This window comes from Lipotes vexillifer, unplaced genomic scaffold (genome assembly GCF_000442215.2).
Source record: "Lipotes vexillifer unplaced genomic scaffold, Lipotes_vexillifer_v1.1 scaffold841, whole genome shotgun sequence".
Lineage (NCBI taxonomy): Eukaryota > Metazoa > Chordata > Mammalia > Artiodactyla > Lipotidae > Lipotes > Lipotes vexillifer.
In genome coordinates, this window is record NW_006798403.1 from 154114 (window position 1) to 180030 (window position 25917).

Genomic DNA, 25917 nt, shown 5'->3' on the forward strand with positions numbered 1-25917 from the left:
TTCCCTACTAGATCATTCTTCTCTACTTCTCCCACCTTAAAAAACACAGTAATTTTTTTAAACTAAAGAAACAAAAAAAACCTTTATCAATCTGACATGATCTTCTAACCAGCACCCTGTACTCTTTCCTTCCTGTTAAACTCCTGCCAACAGCAATCCACACTTGATGCCCCACAATCTTATTTCCAATTGACCTCTCGATTCACTGGTACTGGTTTCCGTCCCAATACACAATTAAAATAACTCTCATCAAGATCCCCAAAGATAACCTACAGCCAAATACAATGGACTCTACAAATCTTTCTTAATATCCTTGTTGAATGTGGCACTGCCAATTACTTCTTCTCATTCCTAATCTCTCTTCTTCCCTGACTTTCATAATATACTCTTCACTAGTTCTCCTTTTTCTTCCTGTTTTTTCATAGTCTCCTTCCCTGGGTCTCTTCAAATATATGGCTTTTAAACAGAGATAACTGTATAGGGTTCTAGTATTAAGCATCATTCCACCTAGACAATGCCTTTGGTGGTAAGTATATAGGTAAACAGAGATATAAGTGATTCCTAATTCAGAGCCAGACTGATCTTCTCAACTCCAAACCTTTAAATATCTAATTACATAATGACTTTCTACACTTGGTAATCCCATGGGCATCTTAATTTCAGCACATCAAAAAAGTGAATGTATTGGATGCCCAACTCCTAACAAAAAAATAGTCTTTTTAAAATAGTAGTAAAGGCTCTCTGCTGAGGAAGGATAAAAATGGAGGTGGACTTGTGTATTTAAATACAGTGAGAAAGTTGGAAATGACTGCTGTAGGAAAAGAGAAAATCAACAAGAGATAAACGTTTAAAAGCTGACAAAAATAAATGAGGTTACAGTTAGACAGTCTCAAACTTCTCATGGACCCAAGAGTATACAAAATTCTTCGAATTTCTCCAGCATTTCTTTTGAATCCAGAAATAAAATAAGTTCAGCATTATTTATCCTTCTGTAATTACAGAGCACAAGAATAGGCACAGGGTTACTATATGAAAGCCCAGAGCTTAACAACATAATAGGAAGATCCTATTCAGTCACTCTTTTGACATTCTCTTTAATCCATCTTCCTCAAAAAACCAATCAGAATAATCTCATTGTAATAAACATTTCTCCCCCATCAGTCAAAAGATTATGCTATAGAACCCTCATAACAAATCCTCCAATAAACACACACACTCATACATACATACACACACATCACACACATATACACAGAGAGAGCACATGAAGCATGCAAACACATCATTAATGCATGGATAAATGCTTTCAAGGTATGACGTATAGTAAATATTAGTATCCTCCTATGTACTACATGAAACGTTAAATGGAAGGCAATTTTCTTATTTATTCCATTGTGATGATTTTCAATGCCAACATTACTGTCATACATTCCTGGAAGCACCTTCTACCCTGAAGAACTTTTTATATTTAAATTGTGTGAAATTATCTCAGCTACTAAAGCTGGTTAAACTTCATATTACTTAATTAAGCCCATTATTTATTTCTCACTATGTAAGTAACTATCAAAGATAAGAACAATCCAAAAACACAGAAACACACTTTTTACCAAGAACTCCTTCCAGTTCGAGGCGAGGAAAAAACTTTAGAATCCTAAAGGGAACCTTTTTAGTTCCTGTGGCTGGGCCTGAGAATTAAACTAACATAAGATAGATTAACAGGAGAAAAGAACATGAATTTTATTTAATACTTTTATGTATACATAGGAGCCTTCACAGGAAAAAAGAAGATGCAAAGAAGTGGTTGGGACTGAGAGCTTATATACCTTTTTAACAAAGAATTTATGGAGAGATGACAAGACAAAGGAAAAGGGATTTAATATTGGGAAAGTGACTAGGAAATATATGGGGGAATGAAAGATAAGGGTTATTTTAGGTTTGTCTGTACAGATCCATTTTGGCATCAACTCCCAGTCTTCAATGATGACAATGTTCTTCTCTTCCTGGTACAGAGACAGCACCTACCTCATGGGAAATACTGACCTGCTTTTAGGTAGAAACAGGAGGTCAGAGAGCCCTTCCTGCATCTACTGGTTCTCAAGTGCCCTTGGCTGAAAATGCTCAATATACCAAAGTGGCATATTTTCAGGTGGCATGTTCTGATTCCCTTCACAGTACATTACCAAAAGATTTATAAAAGCTCCAACTTACTAAAACTTCATACATTTGAACGGATTTCTTTTCTCTTTCCTTCTTCAGGTGGGAAAATATATTAATGGGTAGTTGTGTTGAGGGCCTCAGGTTTGGTCATAGCTAGAAGGGTTCACAGAACTAGAAGCATACTGAAGCATATAGTTGTACTTATGTTAAGATTTATTAGAGTGAAAAAATACAAGGCAAAATCAGCAAAAGGTAAAGGACATGCAGTGAAGACCAGTGGAAACCAGGTGCAAAGCTTCCAAGAGTCTTCTCCTTCCCAGTGGAAACACACAAGACATGCTCAATTCTTCCAGCAGTGAATTCTGACAACACGAGTGAAGTGTTGTCTACCAGGGAAGAGACTCAGTGCCCAAAGCAATCTATAGATTCAATGCAATCACTATCAAACTACCACTGGCATTTTTCACAGAACTAGAACAAAATATTTCACAATTTGTATGGAAACACAAAAGACCCCGAATAGCCAAAGAAATCTTGAGAATGAAAAACGGAGCTGGAGGAATCAGGCTCCCTGACTTCAGACTATACTACAAAGCTACAGTAATCAAGACAGTATGGTACTGGCACAAAAACAGAAAGATAGATCAATGGAACAGGATAGAAAGCCCAGAGATAAACCCACCCACATATGGTCACCTTATCTTTGATAAAGGTGGCAGGAATATACAGTGGGGAAAGGACAGCCTCTTCAATAAGTGGTGCTGGGAAAACTGGACAGGTACATGTAAAAGTATGAGATTAGATCACTCCCTAACACCATACACAAAAGTAAGCTCAAAATGGATTAAAGACCTAAATGTAAGGCCAGAAACTATCAAACTCTTAGAGGAAAACAGAGGCAGAACACTCTATGACATAAATCACAGCAAGATCCTTTTTGACCCATCTCCTAGAGAAATGGAAATAAAAACAAAAATAAACAAATGGGACCTACTGACAAAGGATTAATCTCCAAAATTTACAAGCAGCTCATGCAGCTCAATTTTAAAAGAACAAACAACCCAATCCAAAAATGGGCAGAAGACCTAAATAGACATTTCTCCAAAGAAGATATACAGATTGCCAACAAACACATGAAAGAATGCTCAACATCATTAATCATTAGAGAAATGCAAATCAAAACTACAATGAGATATCATCTCACACCGGTCAGAATGGCCATCATCAAAAAATCTACAAACAATAAATGCTGGAGAGGGTGTGGAGAAAAGGGAACACTCTTGCACTGCTGGTGGGAATGTGAATTGGTTCAGTCACTATGGAGAACAGTATGGAGGTTCCTTAAAAAACTACAAATAGAACTACCATATGACCCAGCAATCCCACTACTGGGCATATACCCTGAGAAAACCAAAATTCAAAAAGAGTCATATACCAAAATGTTCATTGCAGCTCTATTTACAATAGCCCGGAGATGGAAACAACCTAAATGCCCATCGTCGGATGAATGGATAAAGAAGATGTGGCACATATATACAATGGAATATTACTCAGCCATAAAAAGAAACGAAATTGAGCTATTTGTAATGAGGTGGATAGATCCAGAGTCTGTCATACAGAGTGAAGTAAGTCAAAAAGAGAAGGTCAAATACCGTATGCTAACACATATATATGGAATTTAAGGGAAAAAAAATGTTATGAAGAACCTGGGGTAAAACAGGAATAAAGACAGAGACCTACTGGAGAACAGACTTGAGGATATGGGGAGGGGGAAGGGTGAGGTGTGATAGGGCGAGAGAGAGACATGGACATATATATACTAACAAACGTAAGGTAGATAGCCAGTGGGAAGCAGCCGCATGGCACAGGGAAACCGGCTCGGTTCTTTGTGGCTGTCTGGAGGGGTGGGATAGGGAGGGTGGGAGGGAGGGAGACAAAGAGGGAAGAGATATGGGAACATATGTATATGTATAACTGATTCACTCTGTTATAAAGCAGAAACTAACACACCATTGTAAAGCAATTATACCCCAATAAAGATGTTAAAAAAAAAAAAAAAACAGAGAAATACTGTAAGAGAAATACTGATTGGGGCAAATATGACCAAGCAGGAGGGAAGCAATATCAATGGTAACGACTGGAAACAGGATTTAAGTTTGTAAATGTAAGAGAAACTATTCTGATCAGCAAGACCTCATAAAGAAGGAGATAAAGTAAGGCCACAATGGGCAAACTAAAGTGTAAAGAAGAGGAAAGACTGGGTCACTGATGGAAAGGAGATGAGCATCCATGACCAATGATAGCATGGGCAAGAGCCACAGAGTGGGCGAGCCATCTGAGGCTGCTCATGAAGAGTAATAGCTCAAGAGGGCTAAAAAAGACTGGAAGATAAGTTGAGAAATCAGGTTGCGGGGATGCCAAAATCCAGTTTAAGCTTTCAACGGTTTTTAAGCAAGGGTGTAACATGATCAGACATGTGCTTGAGAAAGATTAATCACCAAAGGACATTATCCTAACACTAGGATAGTAAAATATTATAGCAACATTAAAAATCATTGAAGATCATCCTTTTAAAGCAGGAAAGGACTTTGAGAACCAATTCTTCTCTCATCTAAGTTCAATTTCAGCAATCAAATTCGATGGAGCTGGTTTACAAAAGACAAGAAGGAACAGTGGCATTCAAGAAACAAGAAAAAAAAAAAAAACCACTATTGACACTTGCCAGTCTTCCTGAAGAAAATACAGATATATTTCCATTCAGTCCAATAAACACTTACTGCATTCAGCAACAACCAAGCTGCCAAAACACAAAGCTGAATAAGACAGTATGGTTCTACGTTCTACTCCTCTGGAGAACCATACAGCCTAGTTGGGGAAACAGACATGTAAGTTATTTTGAATAAATGCGATAAATATGAGCAATTCTTTCTTCTCTATTTCAAATTTTGCCTCTTCCCCATTTATGCTACCAAATATATACTTATGTTTTATTCTTCAATGTCTTTATCTGATTATGTAATGTTTTCTAACAATAATTATTTGTCCAAAGAAAAGAGCCCCGAACAACATTAGGGAGTGACAAAGGGAACAAAAAGAAGATAATTCAATGGTTGCTGCTGAAAGTAATAAACAGAGAGTGAGAAAGAGAGGGAAGGATGGGGAAGAGAGAGACAGAAACAGAGAGAGAGACAATGAATGCTCATGCCAGCCAATCCCAGAACTCAACCAACCAACAGCACTAAGGCAAGAGCATGCCTAGCACTCCTGCCCTGTTTCCCTCTGATGCCTTCTTTCAAGATGGACATGCCCTTAACATTGGTGTTGGTAGGGGAAATGGGATTGAAAGGAGTATGGGGAAGAGGAAAAAGATTAACAAGAAAATCTGATCAATAAGACACCTTTCCCAAATATTCACAAATAAAGCCTTCTGTAAGAATTCAAATAATTTGATTCTGTAATGTTTGGAAAAAATACCAAAATAGGGGCAAGCCAAATGGAAATACAATCATGTGTAAAGACTCTATTTACTAATGAAAAATACAATAGTTGTACCTATACATACACACTTTTTAGTGTGCTAAACACACGCACTGTAAAATTATGTGGTGTTTGTATTATACTCATTTTACCAAAAATGAAGAATATTTTAAAATTTTAATTATTATAGAGATTAAGAATTTTTACATCTTGGCATCAATGACAACTTCATTTTAAGCATAAAATATTTTGGTTTAAAAACCCTTGGTTGGAAACACAACTCTTAATTACAATATTTACTATTTAAAAACACACAAACCACAACAGAATAATCTGTTTTACAATACAGTTCCTAGAAACCCAATACAATAAAAGTAGTAACTGTTTGAATGTACCAAAGTGATACACTGAAACAAAAATGATGTTTAAAGCATAAAGCTCAGTTCATTACAAGGAAAAAAAAAAACAGTGACATTAAAGCTAATAAATAGCAAGCCTCAAGTAGAATACCATTTTAAATAGAATTCAGTTAATCATCTTTAACACTAAGTGAACAATGTATTTGTTCACTAATTCCAGCCCAAAGTATGACTTCCTTAAAGCAGGGACAAGATGAAAATGCTGACTGAAGAAAACAGTAACATTATATCCAAAATGAGATGCAAAGAGCCCAGTGAGGAAGATGATTAACTCAAGTAACAGGAAACAATATTAAAATTTTATATTTTTTGTTTTTATTGAAATTAAACTCTTTTCCAGCATGTTGGGACATTTTTGTTTTCATGTGACCAGTTAATTGTATTCATAGATGATTTAGTTTCAACTAAAATGGACAGGAAGCTTTAAAAAAAAAACTGTAAAGAAACTACAGGTTGAATATAACATTACTAATGCATGGATATGTGTTTGTAAATGTGATATTAGGTCTAACATGAATTCAACCTGTGTTTGCTGAGTACCACCAGGTTAGGCTCAAAAGCTATGAAAAAGATAAGGCAAGGTCATGTTTCTCAACAGAAAGAAAAACCTGATTACTGCACTGTTGTGTATGCCCAATAGTAGTCAGCCTCTAGCCCCACTTCCTAATATACTCTCCTATTCCGTGGAGGCTACAAAACCAAATGCTCAGCACTCCCTAGAGCTAGGTTCCAGGGGCAAATCAGATGCAATGCAGAGAGATTTAGAGATTTAGAATGTGGAAGAGAGGCAGGGACCATATACTTGCTAATTTGGCTTTTTACTTCTTGCCAGCAAGGTCATAAACGATAAAATTTATTCTGTTCTGTAGTGAATCTCTCCCTTTGTGCTATCCATACTTTCTTGGAAGCCTAGGCAGGGCCACATCTGCCAACATTATAAACAACTATTGTATAAAATACCTAAAGCAGTTCTATTTCCCATACTAAACCCTAACTGATATTATAAAGTTTTGCCTTTACTGAGTAAATAAAAGAACTAACAGATTTAATAGGATTTCACCAGAAATTCTCAGATTCTCAATTAAGCCATGCCCCAATCACCTCTACTGGGAAATTAACTTGACATATTCTTACATGTCTTGATGAACTCATTCATTTCAGCATAATTCAGGTGTTTTATGAACAGATACCGAGAGGACAACTAATCAATTTTCCACAGTAGGAAAAACTAAGGCAAGTCTCTTTTAATAAAAGAACTCAAATCAATCAAAACAAGTGTGGTAGCACCAAAATATACTTACATGCAGTTAAAATAGGCCACCACTCATTGGGATCATACTATTTAAAACTTTTTTTTTAAGTAATGATTGGTTAAAATCTATGAGTCAATTATTTTTAACTCAAGCAAAACACGTATTAATAATCTTTAAAAACTGATTCAAACCCTTAATGAGTGAGGGATCAGCGACATAAAACATCAGGGGTCATTATGGTAACCATGTCACAAATATTCTTCCTTTAAAAACGTAACCTTCTGCCTTTACTATCATACTAATTTTGGCCACATATACTATTATCATTTTCTTTTCCCCCAATGAAGCAGAGACACACAAAGGATATTACTTCCAAATAATAGGCTCCTCAGTCTTTCTCAGTGATTAAAAATAATTATTTCTCCACAAGTCCTATGAGAACATATCTGCTTCATACAATTACAGTTTCCTTGTACTTTTTAATGAAACATGATACTAAGCTTAAGCAAAGTACACAAAATAATGTTCAATTAATTAAATACATTCATCTCTTTGTGAAGAAATAAAATATTAACTTCTGCTTCATTAGCAGTGATGTTCACTACACGGAACATTTTAAATACACATTTCTTCAGAGCGCTTAACTTAAAACACAGGGGGACATATAATTATCATCTAAGGCCCCAGCAACACACTAGGGGAATTCTGACCCTGGCACACATATCTCAAAGTACATTTGCGTTTTCTTAATTTTTCTCACTCTCTATAGACTGATAATTTTAACTCTGCAACTCTGATGTTTAACTAAAGTAGGCACTTTGGGAAAAGAAAATTTGAATACAGATAGGATAAAACTGTTCTAAGCAACTGCTTTAAGCAGACTGGTATTTGGGACAACCCTTGTTGGAGGTGGAGCAACCCGTGGTTACACACTTGCTATGAAATGCAACAGCCCAAAGCAGGTATCGGAGAAAGATGTTCACCTGTGACTATCCAGTATTGATGTGGCAGCTGAGAGGATGAAGATAAATTATGTAGTTCAACTAAACAAATATTATTCCTGATTATATGACATATCATGAAGAGGAGAAACTAAGTGTAACATAGCACAATATTATTGCTCTACATCATTATAGAGCATTACAATTTATTTGAAACAGATCAGACACATTATCTTATATGATACAATAACCTTGTGCAATTGGGAGAAATCAATTTTTCTATTTTAGACAGGAGGAGAAAAGAGAAGCTAAGGAAAGCTAAATGAGATAAAAGAGGCCTATTTTCTTTTTTTAAAGTAAATAGTGTTTTGAACAAAACTAATGATCCCTTGAGATACCACCTCACACCTATTCAGGTGGCTATTACTTTAAAAAAAAAAACCAAACCAGAAAACAGAAAACAAGTGGTGGAGAAATTGGACGTCTGTGCACTATTGATGGGAAAATAAAACGGTACAGCTGCTCTAGTAAACAGTATGGTGGTTCCTCAAAAGATTAAACACAGAATTACCATATGATCCAGCAATTCCTCTTCTGGGTATGTACCCCAAAGAACTGGAAGCAGGTCTTGAAGAGATGTTTGGATACCCATGTTCAAAGCAGCGTTATTTACAATAACTAAAATGTGGAAGCAACCCAACTATTCAACCTTAAAAAGGGAGGAAATTCTGCAACATGCTACAACATGGATGAACCTTGAGGATATGAGGATATTATGCTAAGTGAAATAGCCAATCACAAAAAGACAAATACCATATGACTCCGCTTACATGAGGTATTGATATTTATAGTAGTCAAAATCATAGACAGAAAGTATAGTGGTCATTGCCAGATGCTGGGGGGAGGGGAGAATGGGGGGTTACTGTTTTAATATGTGTAAGGCTTCTGTGGGGATGGGGATGGATGATGTGGCAGCTGCACAACAATCTGAAAGTATTTAGTACCACTGAGCTGTTCACTGAAAAATGGTTAAGAAGTTAAGTTTTACGTTATGTGTACTTTACCACAAAAAAGGAAAAATAAAAATAATCCCTTTTTTAACTATGGTAGACATAGAAGGGGATGGCTTTGAGAAATGCTTCTATAATCAGCCCCTCAATAAAGTCAAAGAATATGATCCTCCCCACACACAGCCAGACCACATTCAGACAATCAAAGTAAAATCAGCGTGTTTTCTATACCAATGAGAATTCAAGATATGGCTCCTAAGCCAATTTCATACCATCTAATCACATTGCCACCTGTTAATTCCACTGATATTTAAAGTTCAGTAAAATTAAAAATTCAGTCACACTGACCTCATTTCAAGTGCTCGATAGGTACATCTGGCTAACTTGTGTGGACAGTGCAGATACAAAACATCTGTATCACTGCTGGAGGGCTACTGGACCCTGCTAACCTAGAGCAACCACTTGATGTTTTTTCTAATTTTTCTTATCCTTTATATCTACAGGTAGAGCCTTTGTTTCTAATGTTGATCATGTACATTCTCTTTTCTAAGTTTAAAACAAATTGCATAAATTTTACTTAAGAGTGAAAAAAAACTTTTTTGTTCTCAATAAAAATAAATACTTATTAGGACAATATGTTTTGTGGGAGCAATGTGACTGAAAACGATTCACTGGGTTCTTCTGTTTGTTTTTGGTTTAGCTTTAAAGCTCTGGTCAAAGTTCATTTTATTTTGACATTTGATTTTGGGTCTTAACTGAAATATATCACTTCTTAATGTTAGTAATTTATCTATATAGCCTGTTGAATTTTTAAAATATCAATTGGAAATAAAGACAGCATAATTAATTCCTTTCCAAAGAGATACCTTTCTTTTTCCTTTCATTATTGCCTGGACCAGGAGTCCCAGTATGTTGTTGAATAAGAGGGAAGTGCTTGCCTCATTTACAACCAATAATTCACTGTTAAGCATGGTTTTTGCTATAGGTTTTCAGTAGGTACTCTGCAGTATCAAGAAGTTTCCCTCTCTTCCTTTTAACTGTTTCCTTAATTAATGGATGTTGAATTTTCATAAGTGCTTTATCTGTTGAGGTAACAATGGTTTTTTTCTCTTATGCTGGTTACTCTACAAACGTTATTTAAATCAACCAGGCACTAGTGGAATAAACCAAATATACACAAATGACATATAAAGATGACACAAGTCCTAACTTGGATATATGTAATGTAAATATTTCCTCCCAATGTAGCTAGTTTTTTTCATTTTCCTAACGGTACCAAGCATAAAGCAGAAATTTTTAACTCTGTCAAAATCAAATTTATATATTTTTTCATTTATGATTCATGCTTTTGGTGTCCTAGTAGGAAATCTTTGTTTACCGGACGCTGTGAATGCTTTCATTTTCTTCCCCTGTATTAGTTATTTATCCATTACTCTTCTTTTAGTGGTTACCGTAGAGATTTCTATATGCATCCTCGACTTATTAACATTTAGATTAGTAATTTTATAACTTTCTTCATGAACCAAGGACTTTAAAAACACTTCAACTTAATGTACCACTCCCAAATTAAGCAGTATTATTGATGTAATTTTAATTTTCTAATTAATTTAAATAAGATATTATTACAACTGGTTTTAAGTCAATATTCATTTAGACTTTTCCCAAATTTTTACCCCATGTCTTGGTCTTCATTCCCTGCTACATTTTTCTTCTTTCCTCTTCAAAAAAATTACCTTTACCGTATCAGTTCTGCTAAAACTGAATTCATCAGTTTTTGCTGTCTAGAAATATCTTTACTTCACCTTCACTTCTGAAGAATATTTTCACTGGGTATGGATCTAGATTGGCAATTATTTTACTTCAGTACTATGAAGACATCTTCCTATTCTTCCGGTTTCCATTTTGATCACTTATGGTAATACATCTTCTTTCCCCTCTAGCTGCATTTGAGGTTTTCTCTTTCTCTTTGGTTTTACTAATTTTACTATGACATGTCTAGTTGTGATTTTCATTGTATCTGTCCTGCTTGGGATTCTTAGGACTTCTTAATTATGGGAACTGATGTCTTTTCTCTTCAAATATTGCTTCTGCCTCTCTCTTCTACTTTTAAGATTCCAATTATATATACATTAGAACTTCAGAACTTTTCATTATGTCCCACATATCTGTTATAAATGTTTCCATATTTTCCATCATTTTTCTCTCTGTGACTCAGAGTGGATATTTTTTTCCTAATTGGTACACTATTTCTCCCAAGGAGGAAGACTTCCCAAATGGCAATGTAAGGAGGTTAGCAGACCCTATTCCCAGCAAAACAACCAGTTAACTGGTAAAAATTATTTAAAAAAATAAAAACCATTTAAAACATCTGGAAATTGTCCTAAGGGCATAGAGCAAATAAAGAAACATTTAAGAAAATCTGTTAAATCTTGGTAAGAATAATGAGAGGCTGTGGCATCTCAGCCACAATCTATTCCAATGTACACTTCCCTAGCTCAGTGTGAATGAAGCAACACTCCAGGCAAGTATAGCCCAAGAAGACAGGGCTTCCCCTATGCCCAACTCCCAGTCTAGGGCTACAAATTCACCCACAGAGGGGCAGGCCCCCAGATCAGAATTGCAGAAGCTCTACCCCAAGAAGGCACAGCCAAAGGACAAGTCTCCTTTCCCCCTACCAACCCCCACTGTAGGGCAAAAGGCATAATACATCTAGATTGCCCCTACCCAATTTCACTCAATACAGTGAAGGATCCATAACAGAAGGGGCAAACTGCGAAGATCAGAGACTACCATTCCTACCCAACACCACACCTGAAGAGCTGGAGTATCACTGCAGAGGGAAACAAATTATAGTCTCTGAATTCAGCTCCAATGCAGGGATGCAGAGGTTCTGCTGAGAAGGAGAGAGGTCATATGAACAGAAAGCTCAACAGCTCTGCTGTTATTTGTAACAGAGCATAGAAAATTCATTTCTAAGGATGATGTCAAAAACAATGGCGATCTTGGGTGTGAGCAGTTAAGAGGCTGGTGGTTTCCATATCACTAGTAGGGACAAGTGAAACAACAGATCAGATAGAAGTTTAATAGAGAGAATCAAGTAAAGGATAGCTAAGGAGAGTTCTCTTGGGATCAGAGAATGCCACAGAGACTGGCAACACCCTAGCCTTGCAAAGAGGCCCAATTTTAACTGAATCAGATTGTGGAGCAATTTATACCAAAGGGCACTGTCAAAAAAAAAAAAAAAAATCAGCTAGCAGTTAGTGGAGAGGCTAAAAGCTAAGTGAGATAACAACAAAGTCAGCCTAGCCAGAGCTGAATGGGAGGAGCAGGGAAATAGACAATCAAAGAGAGTCCAGCTAAAACAATAATCATCCCTGGTGGTCATGGAGGCTATGCACATACCCAAGGCTACAAATATAAATGAAGAATGTGACATAATAATGAAATCACTAAACCTGTAAAACTATGAAACCATTGTTTCAGATTTTCAATCACCAAATACCAATTTCTATTTGAAGATATTTCTGCTGTTTTGTCTTCTGATGACTCTTTGACTTTATATACGTATAATATATATAATATATAATAATAATATATAAACAGTATAATATATATATTGTTCTGTCCCTGGAGGGTAGGAGCCATGTTGGTGCAGTAGGGATGGAGGAGACTCATGCCCACTTCCTAAGGTTCAAGGCCCCAAGCCCATACCCCTGGTTCTCCATTTTAAGCCTCACAGTGATTCTGCCCACCCACACTGAAGAGGCCTGGTTTTTCTAGCGAATTGACACTTCAGTGCTAAATGGAAGTTCAGTGATTGTGCCTTTATTGAGGGCAATGTTGATTTCATTTGTGTACACCCAGATCCTAGCACCAGACCCAACACCTAACAGGCCCTTAATCAAAATTTATTGAATGAAATGACTGCATAAGTTGTTTTTCTCATTGCCAATTAGAAAATAGAAAAAACAAAACACAAAACCAGAAACCAAACCACATACTATATTATACACCCTAAGCATATATATGGATGGAGGCCTCATAAAATTCTTTAGAGAATTAAGAAAAAAAATAAAATTCTTTAGAGAATTAAGAAAAAAAATGTATCTAATCTTCCATTAAACTCTACCTACCTATCCAGCTCTTAATTTAGTTATTATATATTTCAGTTCTCAGATTTATAGTGATTCTTTTCATAATGTCCTATTCTCTGCTAGGATTAAATATCTTATAACCTAATTTCTTAACATATTAATAACCATCGTTTAAAGTTGATTTCTGTTAACACCTATATCTGAATAGTCTATCTGCTGGTTTCTATTTCTTGCTTTCTTTTCTCTTTCTAAAAAGTAGTGTGGTTTTGTTTCCTGATCTGCCTGCTAAGTTTTGATTAAAGGCTAGACATTGTATGACAAATTATAGAAACAATATCAGGGCTCAGGATGATCATACCTTCTTCCCCAAAAGATTTACAGTTGACCCTTGAACAACACAGGGGTTTAATTCAAGTATAATTTATAGTTGGCCCTCCGTATCCATGGTTCCTCCACGTCCATGGATTCAACCAACCACAGATCATGTAGTACTGAAATATTTACTATTTAGAAATATCTGCATATAAGTGGACCCATAAAATTCAAACTCATGTTGTTCAAGAGTCAACTGTACTTTTGTGTAAATGGGCAGTAAGGATAAGGACAGATAAAATCAAAGCAGATTCAAAGCTATGTTACAGTCTTTGTGACTGTTAGTGTATTTTCAGTTCACCCAGACTCCTGAAGTTTAGCCCTTTGGGTATCCCAAATGAAACTGCAAGATGTTCACCGGGCTCTTCCTCTTCAATGGGCCTAAGCTCTGTTGTAAACTCTGCTCAATTTGCAATTCAGAACCCATTACAAGGGAAAATGATGCTAAGTGTCAGGTCCATCACTTTGCACTCCACTCCTTAACAGAATACTTGATCCCTCTTGTCCTTGTCCCCAGATAACTCTCTGATAACTTCAAACAGATTTTTTTAAATATATGTCTTCCCCAGCTTTTCTAGTTTTTCTTAGTAGGAGGTACTGTTCTTTAATCAGAATTGCCAAAAGTTTGCCTAATTTATAATCTTCTTTAAGGAAGAGCAAACAGTCTAACATTTTATCATTACAGGTTCTCCCAAAATAAAAGATTGCATAATATAAACACACACTTCACCCAGTGAAGTACTAGAGACTAAATGCATTTAATAGACTTGAAAAAACTTGCTAACATTAACCTTTATGTTAGCCATGGATACTTATTAAAAACTAAAAGAATGTTTTCTCAGTGCATATGCATAATTTAATTTTCTTACAAAGATAATTCATACTATTTGAACATTTCCAAGAGTATAATGAACATGCTGACTTTTTTGTGGTTTAAGGCTCAGTACAATCTCATTTCCACTTGTAGAAAGTTGCCTGAAAACAAACACCTAAAAACCAATTTAGTTTTCCACTTAAAATGATATGCTATCAAATTAAAATCACTCTAATGATAAGGTAACGATTAGGACTACAGGTATAATGCAAGAACAGTTAAAACTGGATTATTATAAAGTTTTTTTATCCCCCTTTTAATGGCATTTGTGGTAGTCAAGAAATGAATAACCATCAATTACTGAGGCAAGAACATTACCTCATTTGTTTCATATCACCCATTTTTCTAAAGCAAGTCCTTCAATCATTATTTCCAAGGCTATATTTTATCTTTATAATTGCTTTAAATATTAAACCTATAGCTAATATATGTTTTTGATACATCATTATTTTGTGAGGAATGTAAGTTTCTCCCTCTCTCACCAACACCTCAAGCATGCATGCACACACACGAACAAGCACACACACATCATATACACACAAAGAATCACAAAGGCCTACATATTCAACTTATATGTAAAAACCGATGCAGAAATCATCATGATATCAGAAAACAAAGAACTTAAAAATGGACATTTTTATTCCTAAATTATTTCTTTATTCACCACATTCAAATGATAAGTTATAATAAATATTAGTGATAGTTTAAAAGCAAAATTAAAATGCTCATTCCACTTCTACTTTCTGGCTTTTTGGAAATATTCGTTGCAACTCAGTTACAGAAAATAGAAAAACGGCCTTTCTTCACAACTCCTAAAATTCCTATTTTTTCCATATAGATGAAAGACCTTGGAATTAAGCTAAATCTTTCAGGAAGTGTAAAGGTTTGTTTAGTTTTAGAGTTTTTACTTGTACAGCATCTGTGCCAATAATCATCTTTTTTAAGAACTTGGAGTACAGTGAATCTACAGTCTTAGCAATTGTCCTAATGTGAGAGTTAATTTCGTTAATAATAGTGGCAGACTTGATCTCTACTAGGTTCCACAATTTGAGCCTTTCTGTATAAAGTTTTGTTACCAATATTTTTCTTTATAATCTAACCTGTATATTGAATATTACTTATTGCTCAGGTAATACCTTATTTTATAACATGCCCTTGGATAAGGAAGAAATTACTAAGATTTTTAAAAAAGAAGTACAATAGGAAATTACAGACAAGGTTATTAAGATGTCTAAGACCGTAGGTCTCTAAGAAGGGTTTAAAAGTAGTACTGAAGTGGGCATTACTGCATAGGAAAGTGGCCAGCTTTATATAAAAAATGCAAAAATCAAAACAGTTTATCCTAAAAGCATGCATGAAAGGAACAATCTTCCTTCTGTTTCCACTGTACTAATCATAAAAATGTTATTATTGATTATCATTTATTTTCCACAATCTTCTCTCTTCTTAAAAGGAAATGCTGGCATTACAGTCCCAAGTTTCTGCTAATGAATAATCATGTCAGTTGTCACTCAATTATCACTTTCAAAACTTACTCTATATTATGTACAGCACCTTGCTTTTTTTCTTTGAAGTTCTTCATTGAATTTAAAAGTCAAATTTTTTTTTTTTCCAAGAAGCGTAAGTTGATGGAACATGGAGGCTGAGATTAAATCAGGAGGAATCATTGATCAAGGATGCTTGGAATTCTTATGAATACAAATAGCCTATCGAGGTTAATGAGGTTCAACTCAAGTTTAGAAGAAGAGAAAAACCTCACTTAGTATTTTTTATGCACATACAGATTTAAGGTCTTAGATAGAATTTGAAAAGTAAATTATGCAAACTCAAATGTAGCTTTCATTTGGGTTTTTCACAAGCTATTTTCATTGTTTTTTCCCCAGTGTAGAACAACTGCTTAAAATATATATTCTGGATCAACAAAAACTAATGCAATTAGTGAGAAAGAGCAAAGCTCCCCCCTTGAATACTGACAACTCTTCCAGAAATTAATGTGCTTTTAAGGAATGTCTGGACAACAAATGTTAGCTTTGAAAATTAACCGTAAAATTTTTCTACAATATATTATTTCAGTCAACAAATATTAACTGAGTGCCTAAAATGGGTGAGGCATTGTTTGCAGGGCTTGCGTAAAAGGATACTGAGATAAGACCTGGTTCTTACCCCATTATCATTTATGATTTGAAAAGGGTCTAAGTCTTTAATTCGTAAGTGGTTCCCAGAATGCCACAAGTGTGAATTATAACATCAATGCATACTGGTAAATGGCCCAGAGCAAAATCTGTGCACAGCAACATATCAAAAGAAAACGTAAACAGAAGGTTAAGCATCAGAGCGGAAGCAGAGGAGATTGTTGGAAAGACAGAAGAAATCAGTTCAACATACTCCAGGAATAAAGAAAGAATCTGCTAAAGTAAACAGGATCTCTGGGTACAAGAATGCTGTTAAAGAGAGGTAGAGGGTTGGGGAGCCTTACCATAGCCATGAACAAACAGTCCTTTAGACATCATTACTCTCTGATTCTGTGTTCCCCAACAACTTTTTGGTTACTAATTCAGCTTTCTAAAATGTAGGTACAGAAAATTGGGAGAATGGTGCCCTGCACAAGAGAATAGTGTATAAATATCCACGTAGGATTCCCACAGGGTACCTCAATGAGCTGGCACTCTTTTATATACTGTTCTCTTGCAAGTGTCACTATTAATATGAACCAACATCCTGGGTCACATTAATTCTAGGACACAGAAAACTCAAGTTTCCAGATGTCTTGTCCAGAGGACAAGACATTGAAAAATGGTATCTTTACCAAGGTAGGAATATCAAGGTCAGATTTGTCTTGGTGACAGGACCACTTTCTTCTGCAGCCCCATTTCTCCTTTATTTCAACCTGCTTTGAAATTTTAAAGAAACAAACCCAGATTATTTTAAGACAGTGTGAGATGGGTGCCATAAGATCCTCAGTGACATAGGCAAAAGGATGGTTCAAAAAGAAGAATTATCACTTGCAAAGGATACGATCCAAGAAGGCTTCAGGGAGGAAAAGCTTTAGAATTTCCACAAAAAGAGGACACTATGGAAACACTGAACAACTAGAACGACAAAAGATGGAAATGAGGACGGAAGATAAAGAAAAAATGAGTCTACAAGACTGTATAAGGTTCTGCAGGAGAGGTGTTAGGTCAAGGTTAAAGAGAAAGACATTAATGATCAAACAAACCACAAGAAATGTTACTCTTCAAATGTTCTTGGGCCTGATCAATAATCTCATTTTATGCCTCTTTTCTTACTTATATTTGATTTCTAAAAAAGCAACTAAATGAGATTAATTTCCATTTTTTATGGAATGTATAAGGCAATACTCCATATCACCAAAAGTAAAGCAGAGGCTAAATGTTTTTCAATTAAATTTCAATAAATTTTCCACTGTTAGAGATTAAATTGAGTGATCCATGACCTATATGTATTTCTCACAAAGTCTATACTAGATGTCACTTTGAGAATAGCTTAGGGATAAAGATATTTAAAGGGCCTCCACAAGTATAAAAAATAAACAAGCCATAATCAGAAGTGTCACTAAATCTAAAACAACTGATATAAATTTAATTAATTATTTTACTGTTAAAAATAAGAAAAATCAGGGAAAACTGATAAATGGTCATTTCTTCCAGGATGAACAATGTCTTTTTGTGATATCCTTTTCAATGGAAATTAGGAAAAAAATATTTCATCCCCCAAAAGGAATTTCAATTATACTTGCAACAAACTCAAAGAACATTCTATGTCAATTTTAGAATATCATCTTCATAGAACAGGGAAATCTGAGGGGTTTTTGTTCATTGCTATGTCACCAGTAACTGGAACAGTGCCTGGCATGTAATAGATAGTCATTAACTATTTCATATGTGAGTAAATGTTCAATCTTTCTCTCCAATTGTGTTTCATATCCAAATCTATACAACCTATCCCAACTAACCCAAGAGAATTCCAACTCTTCTGGTAACACATGTGAAAATGTAAAAGAACTATTAATTTAGGACTTTAGGGAAAGCCAGCCTCTTTCAATGAGAACATTATTACATTATAAATAATTTTAAATGTCTACATACTTGAGGATTTTTCAATTTATTTCATAAATGGTAAATAAAAAGAAACAATGGGAAGGAAGGGAGAAGAGGAAGGAGGGAGGGAGGACAGACCAACATGTGGTTTTAAACAACTCAGCAAAGAGATTTTTCTACCTCTGGCATCATTAGCATAGTTTTTTTTTTTTTTTAATATTTAACTTTGACAAAGTAATCATATATTTTACCACACTTGTCAGCAGAATAAAAGGCTAAATAATTCTCATAAAAAACCTTTAAAAGTCCTACAATCACAACTGCTCTGAGAATATTTCTAGTAAGAATTTATTAAACATGTAGAGAGGAAGGCAGAGTAGGAAGACCTTCAGCTCACCTCCTCCCAAGGACACACGAAAACTACAACTACTTATAGAATAACTATCTCTGAGAATGACCTGAAGACTAGCAGAGTAGCTCTTCCACAATTAAGGATATAAAGAAAGAAAACCACACCAAGATAGGTACAAGGGGAAGAGAAGTAATTTAGTCAGAACCCAGAAGGCCAACCCCCAGCAGGTGACCCAAAAGAGAAAGGAGACGTCACAAACTCAGAGGTCCTCCCTAAGGAGCAAGGGGTTCAGTCCCAACTTCGGGTACCCCAGCCCTGCAGACTGGCACCTGGAAGACAAGCCCCCTTAACTGGTTTGGAAAACCAGCAGGGCTTACAGCCAGGAGAGCTGGAGGGCTGTAGAAAACTGAGACTTTGCTCTTAAAGACTGGCAACACCAACTTACTCCAAGCCCAAGAACAGAGGCAGCAGAGTGACAAGTGCCTGACACCCTAGCTGTCCTGCCAAGACTGCCTCATCAGACCCCCCCAGCCCACACAAGCCTCCCTCTCCAGTCCCCCACCAAGGCGGCAATCCCTGGCACACCTGTGGAGAAGCCTTGGTTCATGCTGGGCTCCAACTCTAGCCCCGCTGGCTCCAGCTCCCTTGCCAAGGTGATGGCCCTCTATGGGCCTTGGGCGAAGCCCCAGCCCACACGGCTCCAGCTCCAGCACCCCTATCACCAGGGAGCAGCCCCCAGTACACCCCAGGAGAAGCCCCGGATCACTTTGGCTCCAGCCCTTCCACAAAAGCCACTGGACATACACAGTCTGTATAAAGACACTCCTACACAAGGACACATCTTCAAGACATGGAGAGGTAACTGTTTCTCTTAATTCATGGAGACAAACACAGAAAGTCAAGCAAAATGAGAAGACTGAGGACTGTGTTCCAAACAAAAGAACAAAATAAAACCCCAGGAAAAAAAAAAACACAAAACTTTAATGAAATGAAGGTAAGTAATTTACCTGATACAGAGTTTAAAGCAATGATCGTAAAAATGCTCACTGAACTTGGGAGAAGAACGGAGGAACACAATTAGAACCTCAAAAAAGAATTAGAAAATATAAAAAAGAAGGAATCAGAGGTGAAGAATACAATAACTGAAATGAAAAATACACTAGAGGCAATCAACTGCAGATGAGGTGATACAGAAGAATATGTAAGCAACCTGGAAAACAGAATAGTTGAAATTACTAAATTAGAACAGCAAAAAGAAAAAAGAATTTTTTTAAATGAGGAGAGTTTAAGAGACGTCTAAGATAACATCAAGCATAGTAACATTCACATTATAGAGGTGCCAGAAGGAGAGGAGAAAGAAAGGGGTAGAAAATGTATTTGATGAAATAACGGCTGAAAATTTAACCTGCTGAAAGAAACAGACATCCAGGTCCAGGAAGCAAAGAAAATCCCAAACAAGATGAACCCAAAGAGATCCACACCAAGACACACCATAATTAAAACAGTAAAAGTTAAAGAGAGAATATTAAAGGCAGCAAAAAAAAAAAAAAAATCAAGTCACATACAAGGGAAGCCCCATAAAGCTATCACCTGATTTCTCAGCAGAAATACTGCAGGCCAGAAGGGAGTGGCATGATATATTTTATTTAAAGTGATGAGAGGAAAAACACCTACAACCAAGGATACTCATGTGGCAAAGTTATTCAGAACTGAAGGAGAGAAAAAGAGTTTCCCAGACAAGCAAAAACTAAGAAGAGGTTAACACCACTAAACCAGCCTTCCAAGAAATGTTAAAGGAACTTCTTTAGGTGAAAAAGGAAAGGCCCTATAAAGGTAGGAAAATATATGAAAGGCAAAAACCTTACTGGTAAAGGAAAATATATAGCAAAGGCAGTGAAGCAACCACTTAAAAAGCTAGTGGAAGGTTAAAAGACAAGTCAGAAAATCAACTGTAACTACAATAAACAGTTAAGGATACACAAAAAGATGTAAAATTTGACATCAAAAACATAAAACATGGTGGGGGGGAATAAAAAATGTAGAGATTTTAGACTGTGTTTAAACTTAACAATCATCTTAAAGCTAATTAATTTATTAATTAATTAAAATACATTTTCTATTGATGCACAGACAAGATGAAAGAGAAACTCAGACTGCAGTAACATTAAATATTTCCTTTGGATTATATAAAGTTATATGCTTTTAACACCAATTATCTACCTTTCATTATTATTTAGGAAATTCTTCAAATGTGGCAACTTATTACAATTAGAACACAACTTCACTAATAAGAACAGAGTAAGACTGATACATATCTATTTCCAAATGTGTCTTCCATGTTTGATCTAATTTGCATAATTAAAATAGGAATTATGCCATTTTCTTTTTATGAAGTTCTTTCCTTTGATTTTTAATATTTTCTGATACTTACACCATCTGTGCTAGATAAAAGGCAACCTGGAAACAGTAGCTGCCTAGTTATACTTCACTCATGGCTACCACATCATTCATGACTACTACACAACTCTAAATTGATGGAGGCATCACAACTCTACCTCATGGAAAACAGCTGGAGATTTGAAACCCTTTATGTTTCCAAAGAAAAAATATCAGTAATAACTTTTTGCTGTGCCTTCTGCCAGTTTCACCCCCCAAATAACTGTTCCTTCAAAGAAAAAAGGACCCTCTGTCTGAGGGACGGGCTCAATTGCTACTGGAACGAGAATATTTTCAAGTTTGATAGGTATCCTGACTTTGAGGTCCCAATGAAGAGAAATGAATTCATAGAAATTTTTGTATGTAATTGAAGTGGTCATCTATATAACTTTACCTTATCTATATCCAAACTAGAGTTCATAAAACATCACAATCTTTATATTAAAATTTCATTAAGCAATTCTATGAAACATAACTGAAGTCCTTTGAATACAGCTTAAAAACAGCAAAGTTACCTCTACTTGTGCTGCCAAATGTACTCTCTCCTTGTCTTTTTGCTCCAAACACCGCTTCACTTCCTCTAACTCAGATGCCATTGCACTGAAGTTCAGCTGCACTCTCCAATCTGACATCTGCTTCCCCAGATCCTCTTTTTCCCGCTCAACCCCTTAAAAGAGAAAATGTAAAGCTTGATGGTTGTTCGTTACTCACAGGATAATGTACTTTCGAATGGTATGTTTTAATATTCTACCTAATACAATCCACTTATTAACTGTCACTGTCACCCAACAGACTTCTCAGAATTTGTCATTCTATTGTTTCAAGTCTCACACAGTTTTCTAAAATATACACATTGCTGTGTCATCCAATATTATCACATTTTGATACTAAACTTAAAGTGTTATCTGATTTCTAATACAATTTATTTCAAGAAAATTCTATGCATTTTTTAATTTGCCTTACATTCCTATATTACCCCCAAATTCTAAAACAAAAATACTGAAAGAATTTTCAACTAAGCTTCTCCACCTAACTAAAGTTACTGAAGTTCACACAACAAAACACTTTTCTTGCAACGTAAACAAATGATGCTGCTAAATCTTGATTGTGTTATGACCTCTAATCTATTAATTCTGGAGACTACACCTACAACTGTATCACTGAACAATATAAATTGACTTAGTATTTATTTTTAGTTCAACATAAAATACTTGGTATATGATGAACAGGGCACTGTTAACACCATCTTTTTCAAAGATAAATAACACAAAAATCCTTTTCTCAATGAGCTTGCATTCCAAGGATAGAAAGAAAACATAAAAATAAAGTACTTCCTTGAATTTAAGATGTCAAAAATTGGAACATATATTATCAATTTAAAACTACTTTTTCTAGTAGCTTCCTTTCCAGAATAGGAAAGAAGGAAGGAAACACTAGCAAATCCAATTTATAGATCATGTGTAAGACACATGCTAACTTTAGAAATATTAAAATGTCAAAATTGTACAGTTTGGATGAAAGATACATAGGTATTTTAATAGTGTGATAAGAGCACTTATAGATACTAGACAAACAGTTCTCTATATCTGTATAATTTCTGTATAATAAATGGTTATTATACAAAAATAGTCCAAAGGATAGAATAATTAACTCTCTTAATGAGAAACTGAGGTAGGAAGCACTGGTTACTATGGTAGTTCTAAAAAATAGATACAAAATTTCACCAAGCAAAGGAGATGAAGTTGGGGTGATATTTTAGGGAAAGGAAACAGCATAAAGCATAAAGGAACAATATTGGATTTCATATTCAGGTAACTGCACACACAGGAGTTCTACATAGCTAATACGTATGAGGGAGGGAAACAGGAGAGTCACCAGGGAGTTATGCATTGCCAGGGAGCTTAGAAATTAGCCTACAGACCAGGAGTTAACAAACATTTTCTGTAAAGGGTCAGATAGTAAATATTTCAGCTATATGGTCTCTGTCACAACTACTTATCTCTGTTATTATACTGCAAAAGTGACCTGGACAATGCATAAATGAATGGGAGGAGCTTTAGTCCAATGAAGTTTCTTTACAAAAATAGGAGGCGGTCTGGATTTGGCCCATGGGCCATACTCTGCCCACCCCTGCTAGGTCTTCAACATGAAAATATGCATATTTTTTATGTGTAAATGTATTTATTCATTTGACAAATATACATATTCATTCATCTTATAAATACATTTTTTATTTTATAAATTTATATATGCATATGTGTGTGCATATATCTCTCTATAGTACCTATCTACATATAGACATAGACATGCTTCATGATATATATAACATTAGTGTTATATATATACACAAATTACATTACATTACACACATACAAATTAACATTAGTATGAATATATTATACAAATTATGGAGAAAATACATATGAATATGTATAAACACATATACATATATGTATATTTATAAAACACATATGTATTTGGTGTGATGACATAATACTTTGATATTTTTCATAATATAGATATAAAATATGAGTGTGGATATATATAAATACATAGATATACACACATATATACATATATGAAACATTTATCAAAATTAAAATACTTGGGCTTCCCTGGTGGCGCAGTGGGTGAGAGTCCGTCCGCCTGCCGATGCAGGGGACGCGGGTTCGTGCCCCGGTCCGGGAGGATCCCACACGCCACGGAGCGGCTGGGCCCGTGAGCTGGGCCCGCTGAGCCTGCGCGTCCGGAGCCTGCGCTCCGCAACGGGAGAGGCCCACGTGCCGCAAAAAAAAAAATACTTAAAACATAAAGTATAAAATATAGTGTTACAAACACTCTCCTCCCGTACCCAGTGGGTTATATGCTCCATTTTAAAGAACTCTTGCTACAAACAATGATGGGTCAGTAAAGGACAGCAGTTAAGAGTTCAAGTCTGGGTAGAAAAAAGATTTGGTCTGCTACTTCCAACAAATGTAACTTTAAGCAAGGCACTCAATTTCTTTGTTCTTTAGTCTCTTTGTTTAAGTCATTAAAATGGAAGTAAGAATATTCCCCCCTCATAGAATATTTGTAAGAACTAAAGGAGACAGTGTAAAATGAGTAGCATAATGCCCTGTAAGAACTCAATAAATTATAATGAGAGGTTTTAATCAAGAGAAAACATGAAAGGTTTGTGTCTTAGAAGGGTCCCTTTAGTAGCAGTAAAGAAGACAGATCACAGACAAGCTATTCAACAGAGTAAGACAAGTTAAGAGGGTAACAGAGGTGAGATGAAGCATGCCTAAACTGGGCTAGGGGGAATAAGAAAGAAGCAACTTCAAGAGATATCAGGATCTACAAATAGACAGGACGTAGAGACTAATTAGATGGAGGCGAGAAGGAATAAGTTTGGATGTTCTTTGTATTTTAGGCTTATCTGGATAAAGAATGATACGATCAATTAAGATAGGAAATAAAAACAGGTTTTGAGGAAAGGATGAATTCAGTTGTAAATCGGCTGACTGAGCATTCTGGAAAGGCATATATTGATGCCCAATGAACAACTCCATCTGGAGGGTTGATGGTTAGGAGAGTGAGATGAGCGAGATTTAGGGATCATTTGTAGGTGATAGCTAAAGCATAAGATTAAATAACAACCCCTATGGAGAGGTACTAAGTGAGAAAAACCATAAATAGGATTCTAGACAACAGAGGCATTTAAAAGGCAAACTGTAAACAAAAGGTAAAGATTCAAATACAAAGACTGAAAACAATTAAGACAGAAGAACCAGGAAAGAGTAGGAACAACGAAGTCAGTGGAAGATTTCTAAGAGGAAACAAACAGGAGTCAAGTAAGGCAAGTAATGGAAAGATTCCTTTGAATTTGACAGAGAAGACCACGAGTAAACTAAGCAAAGTCAATTTTAGAAGTAGAAGTGGAAGTCATTTTGCAGTGGGTAGAGGAACAAACAGCAGGCAGAGCATGATGAGTGTCATTTCTTACGTAGAACTTTTTAAAATAATACAAGTATTCCATAAAGATGAAAACTCTAGAATTGTTAAAAGAAGGTAAAGAAGTCCACTGTCACAATGACAAGAGAACTTTAAGCGTTTTTTTTTTAACCTGGGAAGTAGTTAAAAAAAAAAGAGATTCTTCTAGTCCTCAAAGACACCAAAAATAACTAGATTTTATGAGACAACAAAACATATAACAAATGTACCACAGGATCTTTTTCCAAACAAAATGAGAGCTCCTATGTGCATCTTTATCAAATTTTGATGAATAATCTAATACCTTATATTTTACTTTTAAAAATAAATTTTAAAGTATTTGATGTTAAAATATGATTAAATTACAACATCACATGAAACTTAAGTGAACTTAATGGCATACAAATATATTAGGATAGGTATGTCAAAATTTGCTATCCAGTGAAGATTTTCTGGCAATGTGGAAATTCTAACTTAGGCAACATATTGAGTTATGTGTAGG

At 35.5% G+C, this 25917-nt stretch overlaps 1 protein-coding gene across 1 annotated transcript in view; it reads right to left on the reverse strand.

Annotated features, from left to right (window-relative positions):
• The window catches only part of CEP128 (centrosomal protein 128), a gene marked incomplete at its 3' end in the record, with an annotated part of 210477 nt that overhangs the window by 78657 nt on the left and 105903 nt on the right, over positions 1–25917 (reverse strand). The window contains exon 12 of the mRNA XM_007470471.1: positions 21959–22110. Within this exon, the coding sequence (XP_007470533.1) occupies positions 21959–22110 (152 nt within the window). The remainder of the gene's footprint in view (positions 1–21958; positions 22111–25917) is intronic.